At 39.5% G+C, this 17,740-nt stretch overlaps 1 protein-coding gene across 4 annotated transcripts in view; it reads right to left on the bottom strand.

Annotated features, from left to right (window-relative positions):
* The window catches only part of EPC2 (enhancer of polycomb 2), a 123,903-nt gene extending 110,037 nt beyond the window's left edge, over positions 1-13,866 (bottom strand). For all 4 annotated transcript variants that reach the window (XM_078070763.1, XM_078070764.1, XM_078070765.1 and 1 more), the window contains exon 1: positions 13,425-13,866. In XM_078070763.1, coding sequence (XP_077926889.1) covers positions 13,425-13,577 — 153 coding nt within the window. In that variant the 5' untranslated portion in view covers positions 13,578-13,866. The remainder of the gene's footprint in view (positions 1-13,424) is intronic.
* Positions 13,867-17,740: the final 3,874 nt, after the last annotated feature.

The following is a 17,740-nucleotide window of genomic DNA, read 5'->3' as shown; positions in this document are numbered from 1 at the left end:
ATAAGCCATAAATAACTCATAGAAAAAATACATTCACAAGCCACGTAATCAATAGTTATTCTGACTTCAAAATATTTACCTTGTATATAAGAAAATAAAAAAGTCCTATGCACAATGCAAGGCTTACAGACAGCCAAATTGCCACATGGGGATAAAAGATTAAGGTTTCATATCCAAGCTTTAAAACAATTCAACCAGAAAGCTACAATTTGCCAATTCTCAATTCTTCAGAGATTTTAAAAGAAAAAAAATTTTAAATCAAAATTACTTGACTTTATGACTCTAGATTAAGAAACGAACTCTAAGATCACGTTACTTATAAAATGAATACAGGAAATATTTGCCTTTATGTAGTAAAAAGCATTTGTTTAGAAGTTTTTTAGGATAGACATACAACAATAGCTGCCTCTGTGGAGTGTCTGGGGATTGTAAGGAAGGAAGGACACTTACTTTTCATGTATACCATTTTGTGCTAGTACGTTGTTATCTTTAAATCATCTGGTTCTATTATTTTTCAATTTAAAAAACCTAGAAAATGCCTTAAACATGAAGATAACATATTGTTTATAGTAGCAGCTCCTTTATAATAATGGAAATAAAATCTTTAGCCTGACTATATATATTTGGGACAAAGATGACACAGGAATAGGATTGCCACTCGGGCCAAAGAAAATCTTGAGGCGTTCTGAACCTTAAGTCACAGACCCTCAAAACATCCAAAGAAAGAACTGAAGGGTCCATGAACTTGGGCGAGAAAATAATCATTTCTTTAATTCCACTAACTTCTACCAAATTTAACATTTCCTTCAATTACTAATGTCAGCAAAAGGCAAAATAGTAGTACCGGTAATACTAGGACTAGCAATACAACAGAAATAACAGATCATTTCATTGTCATATTACAGTGGTTTCACTTGTCAAAATATTATTTATACTTATCACGACTTCAAAATTAAGATAATTAGACTCAACTCTAGATACTGTCAATGTGTTAATAAAGCATGTAAATTACAAATTGTTTTAATATTTTGATAACTTTCAATATAACTGGTTTATGTGATTTTATTTTATGCATTTAAAACATCATTCTGGTTCAGGCCCTCTGCCCATTTTTTGACTGATTCTTTTTGGTGTTGAGTTGTATAAGTTCTTTATATATTTTGGATACTAACCCTCTATTGGATATGTCATTTGGACTTACCTTCTCCCATTCCATAGGTTGTCTTTTCATTTTGTTGATGGTCTCCTGAGCTGTACAAAAGTTTTTTATTTTGGTGTAGTCCCAATAGTTTATTTTTGCTTTTGTTTCCCTTGGCTCAGGAGACATATCTAGAAAAATGTTTCTATTGCCCATGTCAGAGAAATTACTGCTTATGTTTTCTTCTGGGAGTTTTAAGTCTCACATTTAGGTCTTGAATCCATTCTGAGTTTATTTTTGTGTATGGTGTAAGGAAGTGGTCCAGTTTTCCCACTGTATATTCTTGCCTCCTTTGTCATAGATTAGTTGAACATACAGTAAGCACATGTTTATTTCTGGGGTCTCTATCCTATTCTATTGATCTATGTGTCTATTTTTATACCCATACCATACTGTTTCAATTACTACAGCTTTGTAGTATGTATATCTTGAAGGCTGGGATTGTGCTGCCTCTACCTTTGTTCTTTCTCAAGACTTCTTTAGCTATTCAAGGTTTTTCTGGTTCCATACAAATGTTAGCATTATTTGTTCTAGTTCTGTGAAAAATGCTATTGGTATTTTAATAGGGATTGCATTAAATCTGCACATGGCTTTGGGTAGTGTTAACTTGTTTTTTGTTTTTGTTTTTTTTTTTAAGTAGGCTCCACTTACACTGTGGAGCCCAACACAGGGCTTGAGCGCATGACCCTGAGATCAAGACCTGAGCTGAAATCAAGAGTCAGATGCTTAACCAACTGAGCCACCCAGACACCTCAGTAGTACATTTTAATGATATTGGTTCTTTCAACCCATAAGCATGGAATATCTTTCCATTTGTTTGTGTCATCTTCAATTTCTTTCATCACTGTTTTATAGTTTTCAGAGTATAGGTCTTTTACCTCCTTGGTTAAGTTTATTCCTAGGTATTTTATTCTTTTTGGCAAAACAGACATTTTTCCAAAGAAGACCTACAAATGGCCAAAGACACATGAAAAGATGCTCAACATCATTATTCATCAGGGAAATGCCAGTCAAAACCACAATGAGGTATTACCTTACATCCATCAGAATGGCTACAATCAAAAAGACAAGAAATAACAAGTGTTGGTGAGAGTATGGAGAAAAAAGGAACCCTTGTGCACCACTGGTGTGAATGTAAATTGGGGCGGTCACTGTGGAAAACATACGCAGATTCCTCAAAAAATTAAAAGTAGAATTACCATATGATTCAGTAATTCCCCTCCTGGGTTATTTACCCAAAGAAAATAAAACCACTAATTTAAAAAGATACATGCACCTCTATGTTTACTGCAGCTTTGTTTACAAGCCAATAGCTAAGATATGGAAGCAACCCAAGTGTCCATAAACAGATGAATGAATAGAGAAAATGTGGTGTGTGTACACACACACACACACACACACACACACACACACACGGGAATATTATTCAGCCATAAAAAAAAGAATGAGATCTTGCCATTTTTGCAACACCATTGACAGACTTAGTATACAGCTAAGTGAAATAAGACACAGACAAATAATATGTGATTTCACTCATGTGGAATTTAAGAAACAAATGAACAAAGAAAAAAAAGAGACAAACCAAAAAACCCAAAAACAAAAACAAAAAGACTCTTAAATACAGAGAACTGGTGGTTGCAGCGGGGAGGGGAAAAGTAGAAAGGGAAATAAAGGGGATTAAGAGTACACTTATCTTGATGAGCACAGAGGAATGTATATAATTGCTAAACCACTATACTGTATACCTGAAACTAATGTAACAATATATGTTAATTATACTTAAAAAAAAAAAAATCATTTTGAGGAGTTTTACCAGACTGCAAAGAAGTCCAAGTCACAAAAGGTTAAGAAGCCTTGGAAAATGGTTCTTAAATCAGACGCAACAGCCCCCACTTGGAAATTGAAGGAGAAACATTTTGGGGTTATCCCAATTGGAATGCTACCAGAAATTAGCAGGCAGGGTATCAATAAACTTCCTGCTATGCCTGTGACAGTCTCATTCATCCAACAAATTGCCAAAAACGTGCCAGTCGAGAAACACCTCAAGGATCAAACAAATGGCAAGATTACCCTCTTCAGTACCATGCTTTCCAAAGTTTCCAAACTTAAATGTTCATCCCAGAGTGCACTGGTTTATTAGAACGTCTCTCTTCATTCAATTCTCTAGCGTACACCACCCACTGAACAGATTTTCATCACTAAAACTGATTTTCCCCCATGACCAACTAAATAATCCAAGAAAAAAAAAATCACTTCTAAAAACAAATACAATATTTAACTATCAATTATTCAGGAGTCAAGTATAACTGTGAGGATTAGCTAAAGATTCAGTTTTCTCTGTTGCTAATTTTCAGTCTTTAATTTTTTTTAATCATTTTGATTGTTAAATGCTCTGCCAGGAACAGAGATGGAAGGAGGAAAATATACATATCAATTTGCTAATGTTTGACAACTGTAAAAATATATGTAATTGACTGAAGAAAAAAATATGAAACTATACCACAAAATAATGTATGGAGATACTCTGTATATTTTACTTTTCCATATTCCCTCACACTTATTATCCTGTACAACTGAAAACTGTTAATAATAAAAAAATAGCAGTTGCCTGTATAAGGCACTGACTTAAGTCTACAAAAAAGTTAATCTTTAAGATTACCTTTTGAGATGCTCCTCATTAAACAGATGAAGCGAAGTGGCTTAATGAGATGAAGTAATTTATCTTGCCCAGCAGGAAAGTGACAAAGGCCACGAATGGAACCTAAGTCACAATTCTGAAGTACCAACTTCATCAAATTAGCACTACAAATAAGGGCTGCTTGTGGACTCCCCAACCAACCACCTCATATCCTTTGTCCACACTCCTCTCCAAAAAAGGGAAGTGAGAAAGCTGGAAGTAAAGATACGAGTTAGAGAGCTAGCAGAGAGGCTGACTCTTCCAAACTGCATTCTTCCGACTGCACAGTGATACTAGCTGGCAAGAAAAAAGAAACCAAAAATCATATATAAGAAAGTGGTGCTAAGGAGAGTCTGGAAGTGGCATCATCTTCCTCCACTATTAATCCCACAAAGAACAGTGCTGCATGGTAGACTAGACAAACCTAAAGTTCTGTTTCATTCAAGTGTAGACAAGGCAAAATATAAACAAGGATCGATTTTAAGATAAAATCAAATAATCATGACGTACGACTGCTATCTACATTGGTCTCCTTCATGGCTTATTCCTACCTATCATCCTCTCCTCCTCATGCTGTCCCCCATACATTCATTACTGTTTTTCTACCTCAACTTTACTTGTAATGAAATGAAGATGCAGAGCTGTATGTTTAATAATATAATCAAATTCAATCCCAGTGTCTAGTATACTGGTCAATGCCTGTATTATAAACTTTCTATCACCTAAGTGCCTGGATAGGTATTCAGCCTGGGCTGCGTAAAATGAAGACATTATACCTTGCTTAAGGTATCTGGTCTAATGGGAAAATAAGGATCTATTTTCTCACTCTTTCATGCATACATCCATATCCATCCATACACACACAAATGTACACACCCCTCAAGTGAGAATCATGAGATACTAGAAAATTAAAATAAACTTAAATGGTAAGGACTAAAAGTATACCAAAATTCAGAACATTTACAGCAATGAGTAAGATTAATAAAGACAGTGAAAGAAAACTTCATGAAAGCAAGGGAACTGATCATATCCAAAACATACAGAGTGGACTTCTCTATTTATCTCCAGGAAAAACCAGTATCAAACAGTAGATAAATGTAACTAAACGTTTCAAAAAAAAAAGGACTCTAAACCAAATTAACAGCATTGCAATAAATAACTTTTTAAAGAATTAAAGCTTACCTACAATAGTATCTTCCTAACAGTCTCTCACTTGTTAGTTCTTTTCATCTACTTAATATTCTGGACAATATGCCTAGTAGGTAGAAATGTGGATTCACAGATGCAAGTAATTTTTAGACCCAAAGGTACTTTAAAGGTCACTCAATCCAATTCTATTTCACAAATGAGGAAACTAAAGGCCAGGAAGGTTAAGTATCTTTGAGGTCACACAAAATGCACCCCTTACTACTCTAAAAATTAGTATGAAGTAAAAAGATTTTGGAGACTTATTTTATAGTCCTTAATTGAAATTTCCTTTAAAAATTGCAATACACACCCTACCATTTTATTGTAAAATATGTAAAACATTGTTATCTCATTAAAACAACTTACAAACTTAAGGTTTATAAAAACACCCTAAGTGTACAAATTCACCTTGGGTCAAACTATGGATTAAAACAATTTAACTCTGATTGTCAATCAAAGAAAGACATGTATCATATGATCTCACTGATACGAGGAATTCTTAATCTCAGAAAACAAACTGAGGGTTGCTGGAGAGGTGGGAGGTGGGAGGCATGGGGTGGCTGGGTGATAGACTTTGGGGAGGGTATGTGCTATGTTGAGCACTGTGAATTGTGTTAAGACTGTTGAATCACAGACCTGTACCTCTGAAACATAATACATTATATGCTAAAAAAAAGAAAATAGTAGGAAGGGAAAAATGAAGGCGGGGAATTGGAGAGGGAGACAAACCAAGAGAGACTGTGGACTCTGAGAAACAAACTGAGGGTTCTGGAGGGGAGGGGCATGGGGGGATGGGTTAGCCTGGTGATGGGTATTAAAGAGGGCAGTTATTGAATGGAGCACTGGGTGTTATACGCAAACAATGAATCATGGAACACTACATCAAAAAACTGATGATGTAATGTATGGTGATTAACATAATAAAATAAAAAAATAAAAATAAAAAATAAATAAAAAATAAAACAATTTAACTTCACAACTTTTGGTCATTCTGTTACATATACACCCGTAGTAAGTCTCTAAAGGGCAGCTACCTAACTAAAGCCTCATTTCTCAAGGGCAGCCCTTAACAGCACATGTGTACTAATCACCACCCCGGTCCCCCGTCAGACTGTCAGACTTACAGGTACATAGATACCTGATGAAAGCCAAACCAATAATGCCCTTTAACACCAGGATCTGGGATTTTGAAATGAAAAAAAATGTAACAATGATGAGAATAATAGCTAATATTTACTGACTGCTTACTGAATGCCACAAATTGTCCCAAGTGCACCACAATTCATCCTCTCAACAATCCTATGAGATTTTATAAATCAAGTTAACCTGCCAGAGGACTCAAAACCATTCAGTCTGGCTCCAGAACATATGCACTTAACGACTACCCTATACCACCTCTCAAAAGATTGGCAATTGTTAGTTCAGTGATGTTAATAATCACTTGCTGCTAAAGGGCCCAAAGCTTGCCCTGGTTCCAGGCCTTCCCAAGCCTTGACTGGTCAAGCCTTCTTTGCAGTCTTCGAGACAACACTCAGGAATCTTAAAGAAACCAGATTTGGTTTCTGGTTTCTGTACATGAAACTAACCTAATGATCCCACCTGTTAAATATTTTTAGGCCTCATTTTTAGAGAACTGATAGTGATGAAATCTAAACTTATACCATAGATAAATCATTCCTTTACATCTTTTTAAAAAAGAAGAGTTTACAAAAGGCATTCACTTTAAACCTTCCTTCATATCATTCCCTGAGGCAAAAAAAAATTTTTTTTAAGATTTTATTTGTGAATGAGAGAGAGAGAGAGGAGAGCAAGCGCACAAGCAGGGGGAGCGGCAGGGAGAGGGAGAAGCAGGCTCCCTGATGAGCAATGAGCCCGATGCGGGGACTTGATCCCAGGACCCCGGGATCATGACCTGAGCTGAGGCAGACACTTAACCCACTGAGCCACCCAGGTGCCCGAGGCAAAAACTTTTAATGACTCTTCCATGTTACAGAATAATAAATTGCAGAACAGTGGAAATGTAATAAACCTTAGGTATCACCTAGTTCTCAATCCACTCTTTTTATAGATGAAGCAATACAATGGTAAAGATCAGAGCCCTAGAGTCAATCACTCATAGGGTTTGAGTTCAAATACTGGCTTTACTATGTTCTAGTCCAGGTAGGGGTGACCTTGGGCAAGATACTTAAATCTCCAAAGCCTCAGTTTCTTCTGGAAAAGAGACAATAGCTACCTACTACACATCCTGCTGTTGTATGAATGAGTTCTAAACCATCTACTGAGTTTAACAAAGTGCCTGGCACATACTCCACATACTCCACATACTCACACACACTCAATAAATGGTAGCTGTGATGGTAGTGATGAATGACCTGATGCTCAGAGAAGGAAGGCAACTTTCCCAGATCATTTGGCCACTAAGAACAGAAACAAAACTAGAAACAGACTTCACATTTGCAAGTCAGTGCTCTTTTTTCTACACCATCCTATAAATTCCTGGGCCTAATGTTGGAAACTATCTATAATCTGGTATAATTCTACCCTTCTTTCAACCTTGTCTCCACCCCAACTTTTATTCATTCATTCGCCAAATATTTACTGAGTGCCTTCTTTGTTCTGAACAGTTTCTAGCGTTGAAGATATAGCACAGAACAAAGGAAGGGGAAGAAAAGTAAAAGCCATCTGTGTGTCCAAAAAAAAAAGGGAGAAAGAGCTAAGAGAATGACCTGCTCAGAAATGACATAGGGCTACCCTCCTGAAGTTTCTATCAGCAGGGGATGATGGGATTGAAAAGGACATAAAATACATGTAACATGGAAGAACCTTCCTTTAGTCTACTTAACATCCATAGAAATTGTTTTTTTTTTTAAAGATGTATTTATTTATCTGAGAGAGAGAGATAAAGAGAGAAAGAGGATGTGAGCAAGCGTGCAGTGGGGAGGGGCAGAGGGAGAAGAGACTCTTAGGTCAACTCTGCACAGAGCGCAGAGCCCCACAGAGCCCCACACAGGGCTTGATCTCAAGACCCTAAGATCACAACCTGAGCCTAAACGAAGAGCCTAAACCAAGAGACGGACGCTTAACCAACTGTGCCACCCAGGCACCCCAACATCCATAGAAATTGCTTTAAACATTCCTGCACTCAAGTATTTGCTTCAATACACACTGTACAACCAAACCTGAAAGCCCAAATTGTTAAATCTCTCTCCAACCCCTCTATACATTCCAATAACAGTTTTCTCTCTTAAGTATACTGACATTTAGCTTTTTCTTTTTTCTTTTTTTTAAAGATTTTATTTATTTATTCATTAGAGACAGAGAGAGAGAAGCAGAGGGAGAAGCAGGCTCCCAAGGAGCAGGGAGCCCGATGCGGGACTCGATCCCAGGACCCTGAGATCATGACCTGAGCCGAAGGCAGACGCTTAACCATCTGAGCCACCCAGGCGCCCCGACATTTAGCTTTTTCTAATGCTCTTTGGCAGGTCAACTTAACCTGGTAGTTTTTGCTAACTTTCCAAAAATGTTTTAGACCTCAATGACTCCTTTAAGTTCTCTGAAGTCAAGATCTGTATTCTATTCTTCTTTTAATTTTAATCCTAACACTCCAGCACACAGTCTTACAAATACTTTGACATACTTACCCCTTTAAAATAGCTTCCTAATGTCATATTTAAGTAGTATTTGGCACTCAGATGATACCTGGCTGGTATCTGCTTTTGTTGAAAGAATAAATGTTAAATGTTTTTACAAGATCAATTTACAAAACTGCATTTTATATCCTCTCTAGAACCCTATCATGAAACATGAAATGTATTAGTGCCAAAAATAACTTTGAAATGTGAGAAAGACTGAATATATTCCTACCCTATCTTTGAAAATGTCCCTTAAAATATTAAGATAATACCAAAATTAGGCAACTAAAACATAAAAGGAGAAAAGGCAATTCAAATCAGTCATGGTCTTTTTCTTTAAAAATAAGCAGAATCACATGCTTCACATAGATTTTGGTTAATGGTACATGTTACTACAAAAAATATCTTACATAAATCTACGTACACCTATAAGAATAATTAACACAAGATGAAAACTAATATTGCAGCCATACCTATGTATAAAAAAATTATGTATTTAAAGGAGCCTCTCACTCAAGAGGAAAATAAAAAGGCTTGGTATTTACGTATATGTCATACCAAAGTAAGAAACCAAAAAGAATTCCCAGAAGAATAATTTACCAAATTCTGTTAATGAATTTTACACACACACACACACACACACACACACACACAGTGTTTCACAAAAACATAGATCTTGGTATGAAGCCTCATTCAACACTTATCCAACATTTAGCAAGCATATATTATGTGCCAGGCACAGTTCTGGGGAACTCAGAATACATTAATGAACAAAATATGCAAAAATCCTTGCCCTTAGAAAGGCGACATTCTATTAGGATAAAATCTAAATAATAAAATAGGACAGGTTCCCACAAATTTCTTATATGCTAAGATAACATAAACATTCAGATAAACACAATGGTGCCAGGACAGGGAAGCAAAGCTAACAAACATCTAAGAAAAAAAAGAAAAAGAAACAAAATCTGAAAAGCCAAAAGCAAAAGTCAGACACAGTTAAGGGACGAAAAACTACACTTAATAATTTAATATTCCAATCAAATTATAAAAAGTAAAACATTATTTACAAAAACTATAATGAACTTGACAATAGTTCAGAAGCTAATTTGTGGTTCTGTAGGAAGTCAATATGAAGCTTAGTGATTTTAAGAATGGTTTTTGTAATATTATAAAAGCAAGGGCATGAATTCTAGTCCTGTCAGTTACTAACAGTGAGACCCTCAGTTTCTTCATAAAACAAACAATAATACCCCACATGACTGTTACAAGGATTAAATGAAAACCAAAAACAGAAAGCAAATCAAATATCCAGATGGATGGATGAATATACTGTATCAACTCACTAGAATACTATTCAGTAATAAAAAGGAATGGACTGATACACCGTAACAAGGATGAATCTTTAATGAATCATGCTGAGCAAAAGAAGCCGAACACAAGAGTATATGAAATCCATTTAAATGAAATTCTAGAAAAGACAGTACTAGTCTAGAGGGAGAGAAAGCAAATGAGTAGTTGCTTAGAACTACTAGTGGAGAGGGACTGACTTGCAAAGAAGCACAAGGGAACTTCTTGGATGTTTGAAATGTTGCTTTATCTTGATTGTGGTGGCATTTCCTTGGGTGTACACATTTGTCAAAACTCATCAAACGCTATGCTTTAAATAAACACATTTTATTGTATGTAAATTATACCTCAAAAAAGTGGATTTTCAAAAAGGATTAAATGAAATAGTATGTAAAGTTCTTAACACATTATCTGCGACACAGAAGTATTCAAAAAATACCACTATATAACACTCAGGGGGAGGTGGCAGAATCACCAATCACCTGATCTCTCTGGTTGCTTAAATTCGAAATAAACATATGTTTACAGTATCTGACCTAAACCAAGTGCAATGAGGAGCACTACAGAGATCAAGTTTAGGAGGATGCCAACTGGCAGACCTTAGGCAAAAGACAAAGAAAATAAGGAAAGGGAAGAGAAGATGGCTGCACTTCCAAAAGAAAACAAAGAGCTAAGAGAATGATAGAGTGCTATCAATGCCAAAGAACACCTAAATTATCTAAGTATTACCAAAATGTAACTCAAAACTGAGTCAATGACTATATAAACAAAGTCTAATAACAATCCTATAGATACAGTCCTTAATTTTACTGGGGGGGCAGGAAGAGGGGTAAGATCCATGAAGGTGGTTCAAATGAAGTTAAAGGATTCTGTCAACCAAACAGGAAGGGAGGCCATACTGTGGACAGTTTAGAAATACAAAGCAACAATTATAAATCCACAAGCCAAGGTTGGTTTTATTTTCTTTTTACAAGTCTACATGATTAAAAAAAAATACTTACGAAAGTAATTAAAACATGTTGATAATGGAAGTTGAATTGAAATACAACTCAAGTGAAACACAAAACATTTACGAGATTTATATTTTATTGCTGCTTAGAACTGTTGATCAAGGAAGAGTATTTTTTTGAAGAACAAATAATTCTGCTGAATAACTGAAACCCTGTAAATAAGACCAGAAGAACTGAACTGGCTGTCACTTATGAAAGCACAAGTCTTCTGACTTCCGTGTTAACTTAAAAGATGAAAAGAAAAAACTAACACCCCAACTGGACATTCTGGGAAGCAAAAGACTTTAGACTATAAATCTCAACTGTCAGGGTTTGTTTAGTTTTGTTCTGATTTTAAGTACCTCCACTTATAACACTGAAGAGGTAGAAAGGACAGGACAAAGAGTCAGAAGTCCTGGGTTTCAACTCTAGTTCCACCAGAAGTTGGATTTCTTCTTCCCTAAAATTGGGCAGTTGAAGCAGGGTACTGAAAATAATCCAATATAATCTAATTTCCAATCTCTAGAGGGAAACCATAACTTCTACTGAAAAAGTTAACAGTGAAAGGGTTAAACATTTGTTTTTAATACATCATTAAAAAAATAACTAAACTGGAAGTCTTCTTCCTGAATTCAGATAAAATACCAAGATATATGTGGCAAACGAAGGACCTAAAGCAATAAGTATATTGCTGATCAACGTTCACAAAAAGCCATTTATCTTCCAGGGACTAACTGTTCATTCTAGAACAAGTTTCCTGATTTCAGTTCTTCCCAAACCAAAATAACTGGATCCAAGTAATTACATACACTATTGATACTCATAAGCTACCTCTCCTTTTGTATCAAAACCCATAAAATAATATTAACAGAAATTTAACTTTGTGGAATACAAAGTTGTGTTTTTTAAAGTTCAATTCAATTAATTCTCATACATACTATAACTTTCTTATCTTAATTATCGTTCCCGTGGAAAATTGAGCTAAGTTAGAAATAAACTTTACTTTAAAAACAAAAAGAATGTTCTCATATGACTTAGATCTAAATCCACTGCAAACGTTTTCTTTTTTGGGGGGGGGGGTTCATCTTATTATTTGAAAAGTTGAATACTGAATGTTCATCCCGATACTATTGCCATATTCATTTTCTACTTAAAGTGCAAGACTTTCAAATAACCAAAAACCAAAGAGAAATGTGATTAAATCACAGCAGAAAGTAGTAATAACAGGGTAATATAATGAGGTCAGAACTGGAGCAGCCAATCAAAGGCATAAAAGCATTTCCTGCAATATTAATAGTCAAAAGAGAAAACCAATCACAGAAACCTCGAGCCGCCTTCTGACAGTCACAGAAGCAAGAGAACCAATCCACGCACACCCAGGGTTGACAATAAGGCGGGACCGCAGGTTCATTGAAGAAATTCTTGAGGGTGCAGTTACTATGAAGTTCGCACGCAAGTAACACCACTCCAGAGTCATAAACACAGTCAAGCCAGATAAAATTTATCCGTATGCAAAATCCCATCAGGGAGAAAAGCAGAATTTTTACAGAAAGCGCTGTATTATCAGAAAACGTAACTGTCAATTTAGATGCATTAAATCCTCAACTTCTAGAAGACCCTCCTCTTCGATGACAATTCTCGGGGATACGGCGCGGGGACGGGGCAACGCCAGCAGATCGTTGCTGAACATCCCTGTTTGCTTTCTAACGCTGAGCGCCGAGCGGGCGCCTTCCCGGCCAGGCGGGCAGCGCCGTCCCTTCTCGCGGCCGTGGAGCTAGCCGGTCAACGGCTCTCGACCGCTACACCCCACTGGGTAGTCGCGGCCCCCGCCCTCCCCCGCCGCAGTGCTGCACCGCCTCATCCCGCTGCACCACCGCCGGCTCGACAGCGAGGGTTACCTTGCTAGGAGGAACATGTTTGTTTTGAACGCGTTTTACTTTCCATAAGTCACTTCAAAGAGAACCCAACGCAAAACTAAATTTGAAAGTGGGGGAAAAAATCTTTCCTAGCCAAAGGATCCCTTGCCCATTAATTAACCCCGCGCCGGGGAGAGGTTGGGAGGAGCGGCGGAGGTAAACAGAGGCCGTACGCCAAGTGCGGCCAGAACATCCCCTGCGCCATTCCCGGCCGCCGCTTACGGCAAGGCCCCCTTACGGCAGCGTAAGCGGCGCTGCGAGCTAATCACAACACTGGGACGCAACAACATGGCGGCCGCGGGCGGGCGCTGCGCCGGCCGAGAGGGTTTACGCTACTCCGCCGGCGTAGGGTCCCATGCGATGGAGCGGCAGAGGCGCCCTCCAGCGAGCGTAAAGCGCTCTGTGAATGGCGAGGCCCGACTGACAAAGGGGAGGGGGGAGGAGGGAAGGGGGGGTAATAAACACTCGAGTCCCTACCGATTCCTCCTCCTTCTCCATCCCGGTGGGCATCTGGGGCACGGCCCGGTTGATGGAGACGCAGTCGTTGAGATCAGGCATGTCCTTGCCGCGGTAGATAGGCAGCGGTTTGGCGGCGTCCAGCGCCCGCGCTCGGAAGGAGAGTTTACTCATTGTCTCCCCGCCTTACAGGAACAGCCCGGGCGGCGGCGGCGGGGCGGGCGGGGAGGGGGGGAGGACTCCCGCCGCCTCCTCCACCTCCTTCCTCAGTGCAGCGCGGCCGGCCCGCTCCTCCTCCTCCTCCTCACTGCCCCCGGCCACAGCATGGGCGCCCACCCCGCCCGAAAACAGCCCCCCGCCGCCCGCGGCCGCTTCCACACACTAGATCCGCCGCTCGCCCGCCCGATCCGCTCCCTGCGCCATGGCCAACATGGCGGACATTACCACAGCGGCGGCGAGCGATCCCGGCAGCCCGCGCGAGAGCGCGCCCCCGCCGCGGGGACGCGCCTCGCCCTCTCCCTCCCTCCCTCCTTCCTCTCCCTTCCCCTCCCTCGCCTGCCCACCCACTCTCTCCGCGGCGCGGCCGGCCCGCGGGAGCGTGCTCAGCCTCGGGCCGCTCAGGGGAGAGGGGGCGGCGGCGGCCCTCGGCTTGCCGGCCCGCTTCTAGCCTGTGGCAGGTGCCAGGTGCGCAAGTTAACCCGCGCCCCAGAGCGTGCGCCTCTGCCTTCGCGGCCCCGACCCGCCGCTCGCTGGGTGCCCCGAAGGAAAGCGCTGGGCAAAACACGGCAGCGCGGAACAGCGCGTGTCTGCAGAAGTCCGTGAGCGGGAAAGGAAGATGTCAACCAGGGCACAACAGCCACCACCGAGCCTGTACTTAGAAAGCGCTATCTCCACGGTGCCCCGAAAGCCGGCTAATTCGCATCCTCCAATTCGCACATCCCGGGGAGGTGCGAAAGGTCCATTCCGTCTGCCCACTCAGAGCGGCGCAGATCTGCCGGTCCCGCCCGCCCCGAAAACGGTCATGCAGCCCCAGCCCTCCACCCTGCATCCTCTCTCCAGTACCTGCCCCAAAGAGCTCTTCGTGGTAATGCATCTTCACTAATCGTCACCTTCTCCGGGAAGATGCTTATGGCAGCAGTGAGGGTTAATGTTTGAGGCTGCCAGATGCAACAAGTGCCCTTGAACCTGTCACCCAAACTTCTTAGAGTTATTTAATGGATGGTAGATACTTCTCTGATTTCAAAAACAGAGTTCTTAAACTTATAAAAGTTAACCAAGGCAGCACACATTTCCGAAGTGGCAGGTGTGTGTAAAATATTGGGTATTGTGGAAGAGGCAAAGAAGTTTGAAATTAAGTTCCTGCCCTCATGGAGCTTTCACGTTAATGGGATGACAGGATGGTTGTAAAGATGAGTAACAATAAGAGACGTAAGTAGTTGAAGAACTGTACAACAGGAAAGATAAATGATGGGAAAAAATTAAAAAGTGTAAATACTCAAGGCGCCTGGCTAGCTCCATAGGTTGAGCATGGGACTCTTGATTTTGGCTGAGGTCATGGTCTGAGGGTGGTGAGAGCCAGCCCCATCTTGGGCCCATCTTGGGCTCCCCCCACGCACACACCGAGCCCTCTTGGGATTCTCTCTCTCTCCCTCCCCCTGCTCCCCCACCCTGCTTGTACACACTCACTCTCTCTCTTTAAAAAAAAAAAGTGTAAATACTTTATACAGGAGATGACACATGGCAGGAGAACATGATTCGTTACCAAATGAGCTGTACGGGCAATAACTGCCATAAGAGATCAGAGAAAAGAGACATTACCTTAGCTTGAACTGGTTAGAGAAAGTTCTAAAGAAGAGGAGAAATGAAGTAGACTCAAATTTAAAAAGTATCAAGACTATTGTTGACATCAACTTTGGTTAGCCAAGAGTTTCTTGGTTAGTCTTTAAGCATTACAGCTTTTGTACAAAATCCCTAGGAAAAGTGTAACACATTTTACCATTTTCTTTTTTTTTTCTAGGAAGTCTTTGTTACAAATAATTATTTTTGTGGTTATCCCAAATGATTTTATAAATTTCATAATTTTTATATGCCTGACTGGTATCCATGAAATATCAAAAGTACAATTCCCATAAAAAAAAAAAACAAATGGATGTACTGAAAGGCTCTGATTAAATTGATTATTTTCAGGGGTGCCTGGGTGGCTCAGTCGTTAAGCGTCTGCCTTTGGCTCAGGTCATGATCCCAGGCTCCTGGGTTCGAGCCCCACATTAGGCTCTCTGCTCAGTGGGAAGCCCGCTTCTCCCCTTCCCATTCCCCCTGCTCGTGTTCCCTCTCTTGCTGTGTCTCTCTCTGTCAAATAAGTAAATAAAATCTTAAGAAAAAAAGAAAGAAATTGATTATTTTCAGGAATAAAAGTAACTATATCCTCTTTCATTAATGGTGGTTTGGTTTGGAAAAATTTTTATATTTTTAATGATTTTTCGTTTTCCATGATGTTTTCTTAGGCAACATTCCACCAAATTACAGCTTTCCAAAAGTTGTAGTTTTGTGTATAATACTTTAGTATGATATCATTTTAATTTTAAAACCAGAATCAGGCTGAATGTAGCTTTCTTTTTGAATCTAAAATTTATGCTAAATTTTAATCTAAAATTTAAGACACTGATACCCTAGTGTCCCATTATGTTTAATCAGAAGTAATAACACTCTTGTTGAAAAGTAAATTATCAAACAATGAAACTTAAGGTTGTAGTAAAAGTGAAAAAAAGGAAAGAAAAAAAACCCTTGTCTTTTTTATTAAGGCTTTATAGAATAGAATTTGTATTTAATCAGAATGACTAAAGACCCTTTTTTGGTAATGAAAGCAAAAGATGCAAGTCAAATTCTTAGAGCTCTTGTTTTTTTGTCATCTACTTATATTGCAACCTACGTATATTGCATTAATAAACTACGTATATTGCATTAATATGAAATACTTTTGAGATACATAATTCTTTTTTTAAATGGAACCTATACAAAAATCACATACTCTTGGATAGGATGTTGAAATGACTGGTGTGTAATATTTTTTAAAACCTTCATTTTTGGTCAGCACAAATTTCCTTTAATTTTCATTTCCAGTAGGATTTCATTTTGAGGTTTAACATGTATGAAGCCAGTATAAAGTTTTACAGTGTAGTGATTCTGGATTCCAAGTCAATATTCTGTTTGGCTCAGAGAAAAATAGGTGGTTAGCTGAATTCCAGAGTGAAAGAATTGATACCTACAGTCATTTCTATATGGCATCAAAACTCTATTTCTTCCTCCATTACCTCCCCCTCATTTCTTTGTTCCCCTCTCCCTTTTTTCCTCTTCTTCTCCTCTCTTTTCTCCCCACCTCCCCCTTTGAAGGCAAAATGGTGGATATGGGCTTCATGACACTGTCTACATAGTCTAACACATTTGGTCCAGCAAGACTTCGAGCATTGTTTAGCAAAGCTTAAGTGTTTCCCATCCACTTTGTTGTTGGAAACAGTGGAGGTGCTGTGACTCACTTCTTGTAGGCAATACCTTTCTCAAGCTAATGGGGATGTCCTGCTCTGAATACTACCCTCTGGAGCAGTTCTAGTTCTCTGCAAAGAACAAGATCTTGTTGGTAGGGGGTCAACACTGTATTCAAGCCTGAAAGGGGGTAAAGGGAGTCATCCAGAGCTCTTATCTGCGTGCCTAGCATTTCTCAAGTTCAGAAAGGATAACTGTTTTTTCTATATATTTATTGTTACTCTCTCTCAAGAAAGGAAGCATTGAGTATCTATAATATACCACGCACTTCAGTAGTACTCAATTAATTGCATTCCACTTAATTCTCATTATAACCCTATGAAGAAATGTTATAATTTTACTAATAAGGAAACAGGCTCAGACGGATAATTTGCCAAGTCTCAACACTAATAACTCACAAAACTGGGTTCAAAATCCAGGTCTAGCCTGACTCCAAAACTCTTGTTTTCTCATCAGTGCCACCCTGCTATCCAAGCTCAGTCAACATTCTAAAGTTGCTCTTCCAGATTACTGAGACCTTCCAACCAGTGGCTTATAGAGTCATAACCCAGAGCCTAAAGATGCAGTAGCCTTAAGGAGGGCAGGAACAGGGTACCTGGGTGGCTCAGTTGGTTAAGCGACTGCCTTCAGCTCAGGTCATGATCCTGGAGTCCCGGGATCGAGTCCCGCATCAGGCTCCCTGCTCAGCAGGGAGTCTGCTTCTTCCTCTGACCCTCCCCCCTCTCATGCTCTCTCTCTGTCTCATTCTTTCTCTCTCAAATAAATAAATAAAATCTTTAAAAAAAAATGGAGGGCAG

Source organism: Halichoerus grypus, chromosome 4 (genome assembly GCF_964656455.1).
Source record: "Halichoerus grypus chromosome 4, mHalGry1.hap1.1, whole genome shotgun sequence".
Lineage (NCBI taxonomy): Eukaryota > Metazoa > Chordata > Mammalia > Carnivora > Phocidae > Halichoerus > Halichoerus grypus.
The sequence above is the reverse complement of the archived record's forward strand: the minus strand, read 5'-3'. Positions and strand labels throughout refer to the sequence as shown.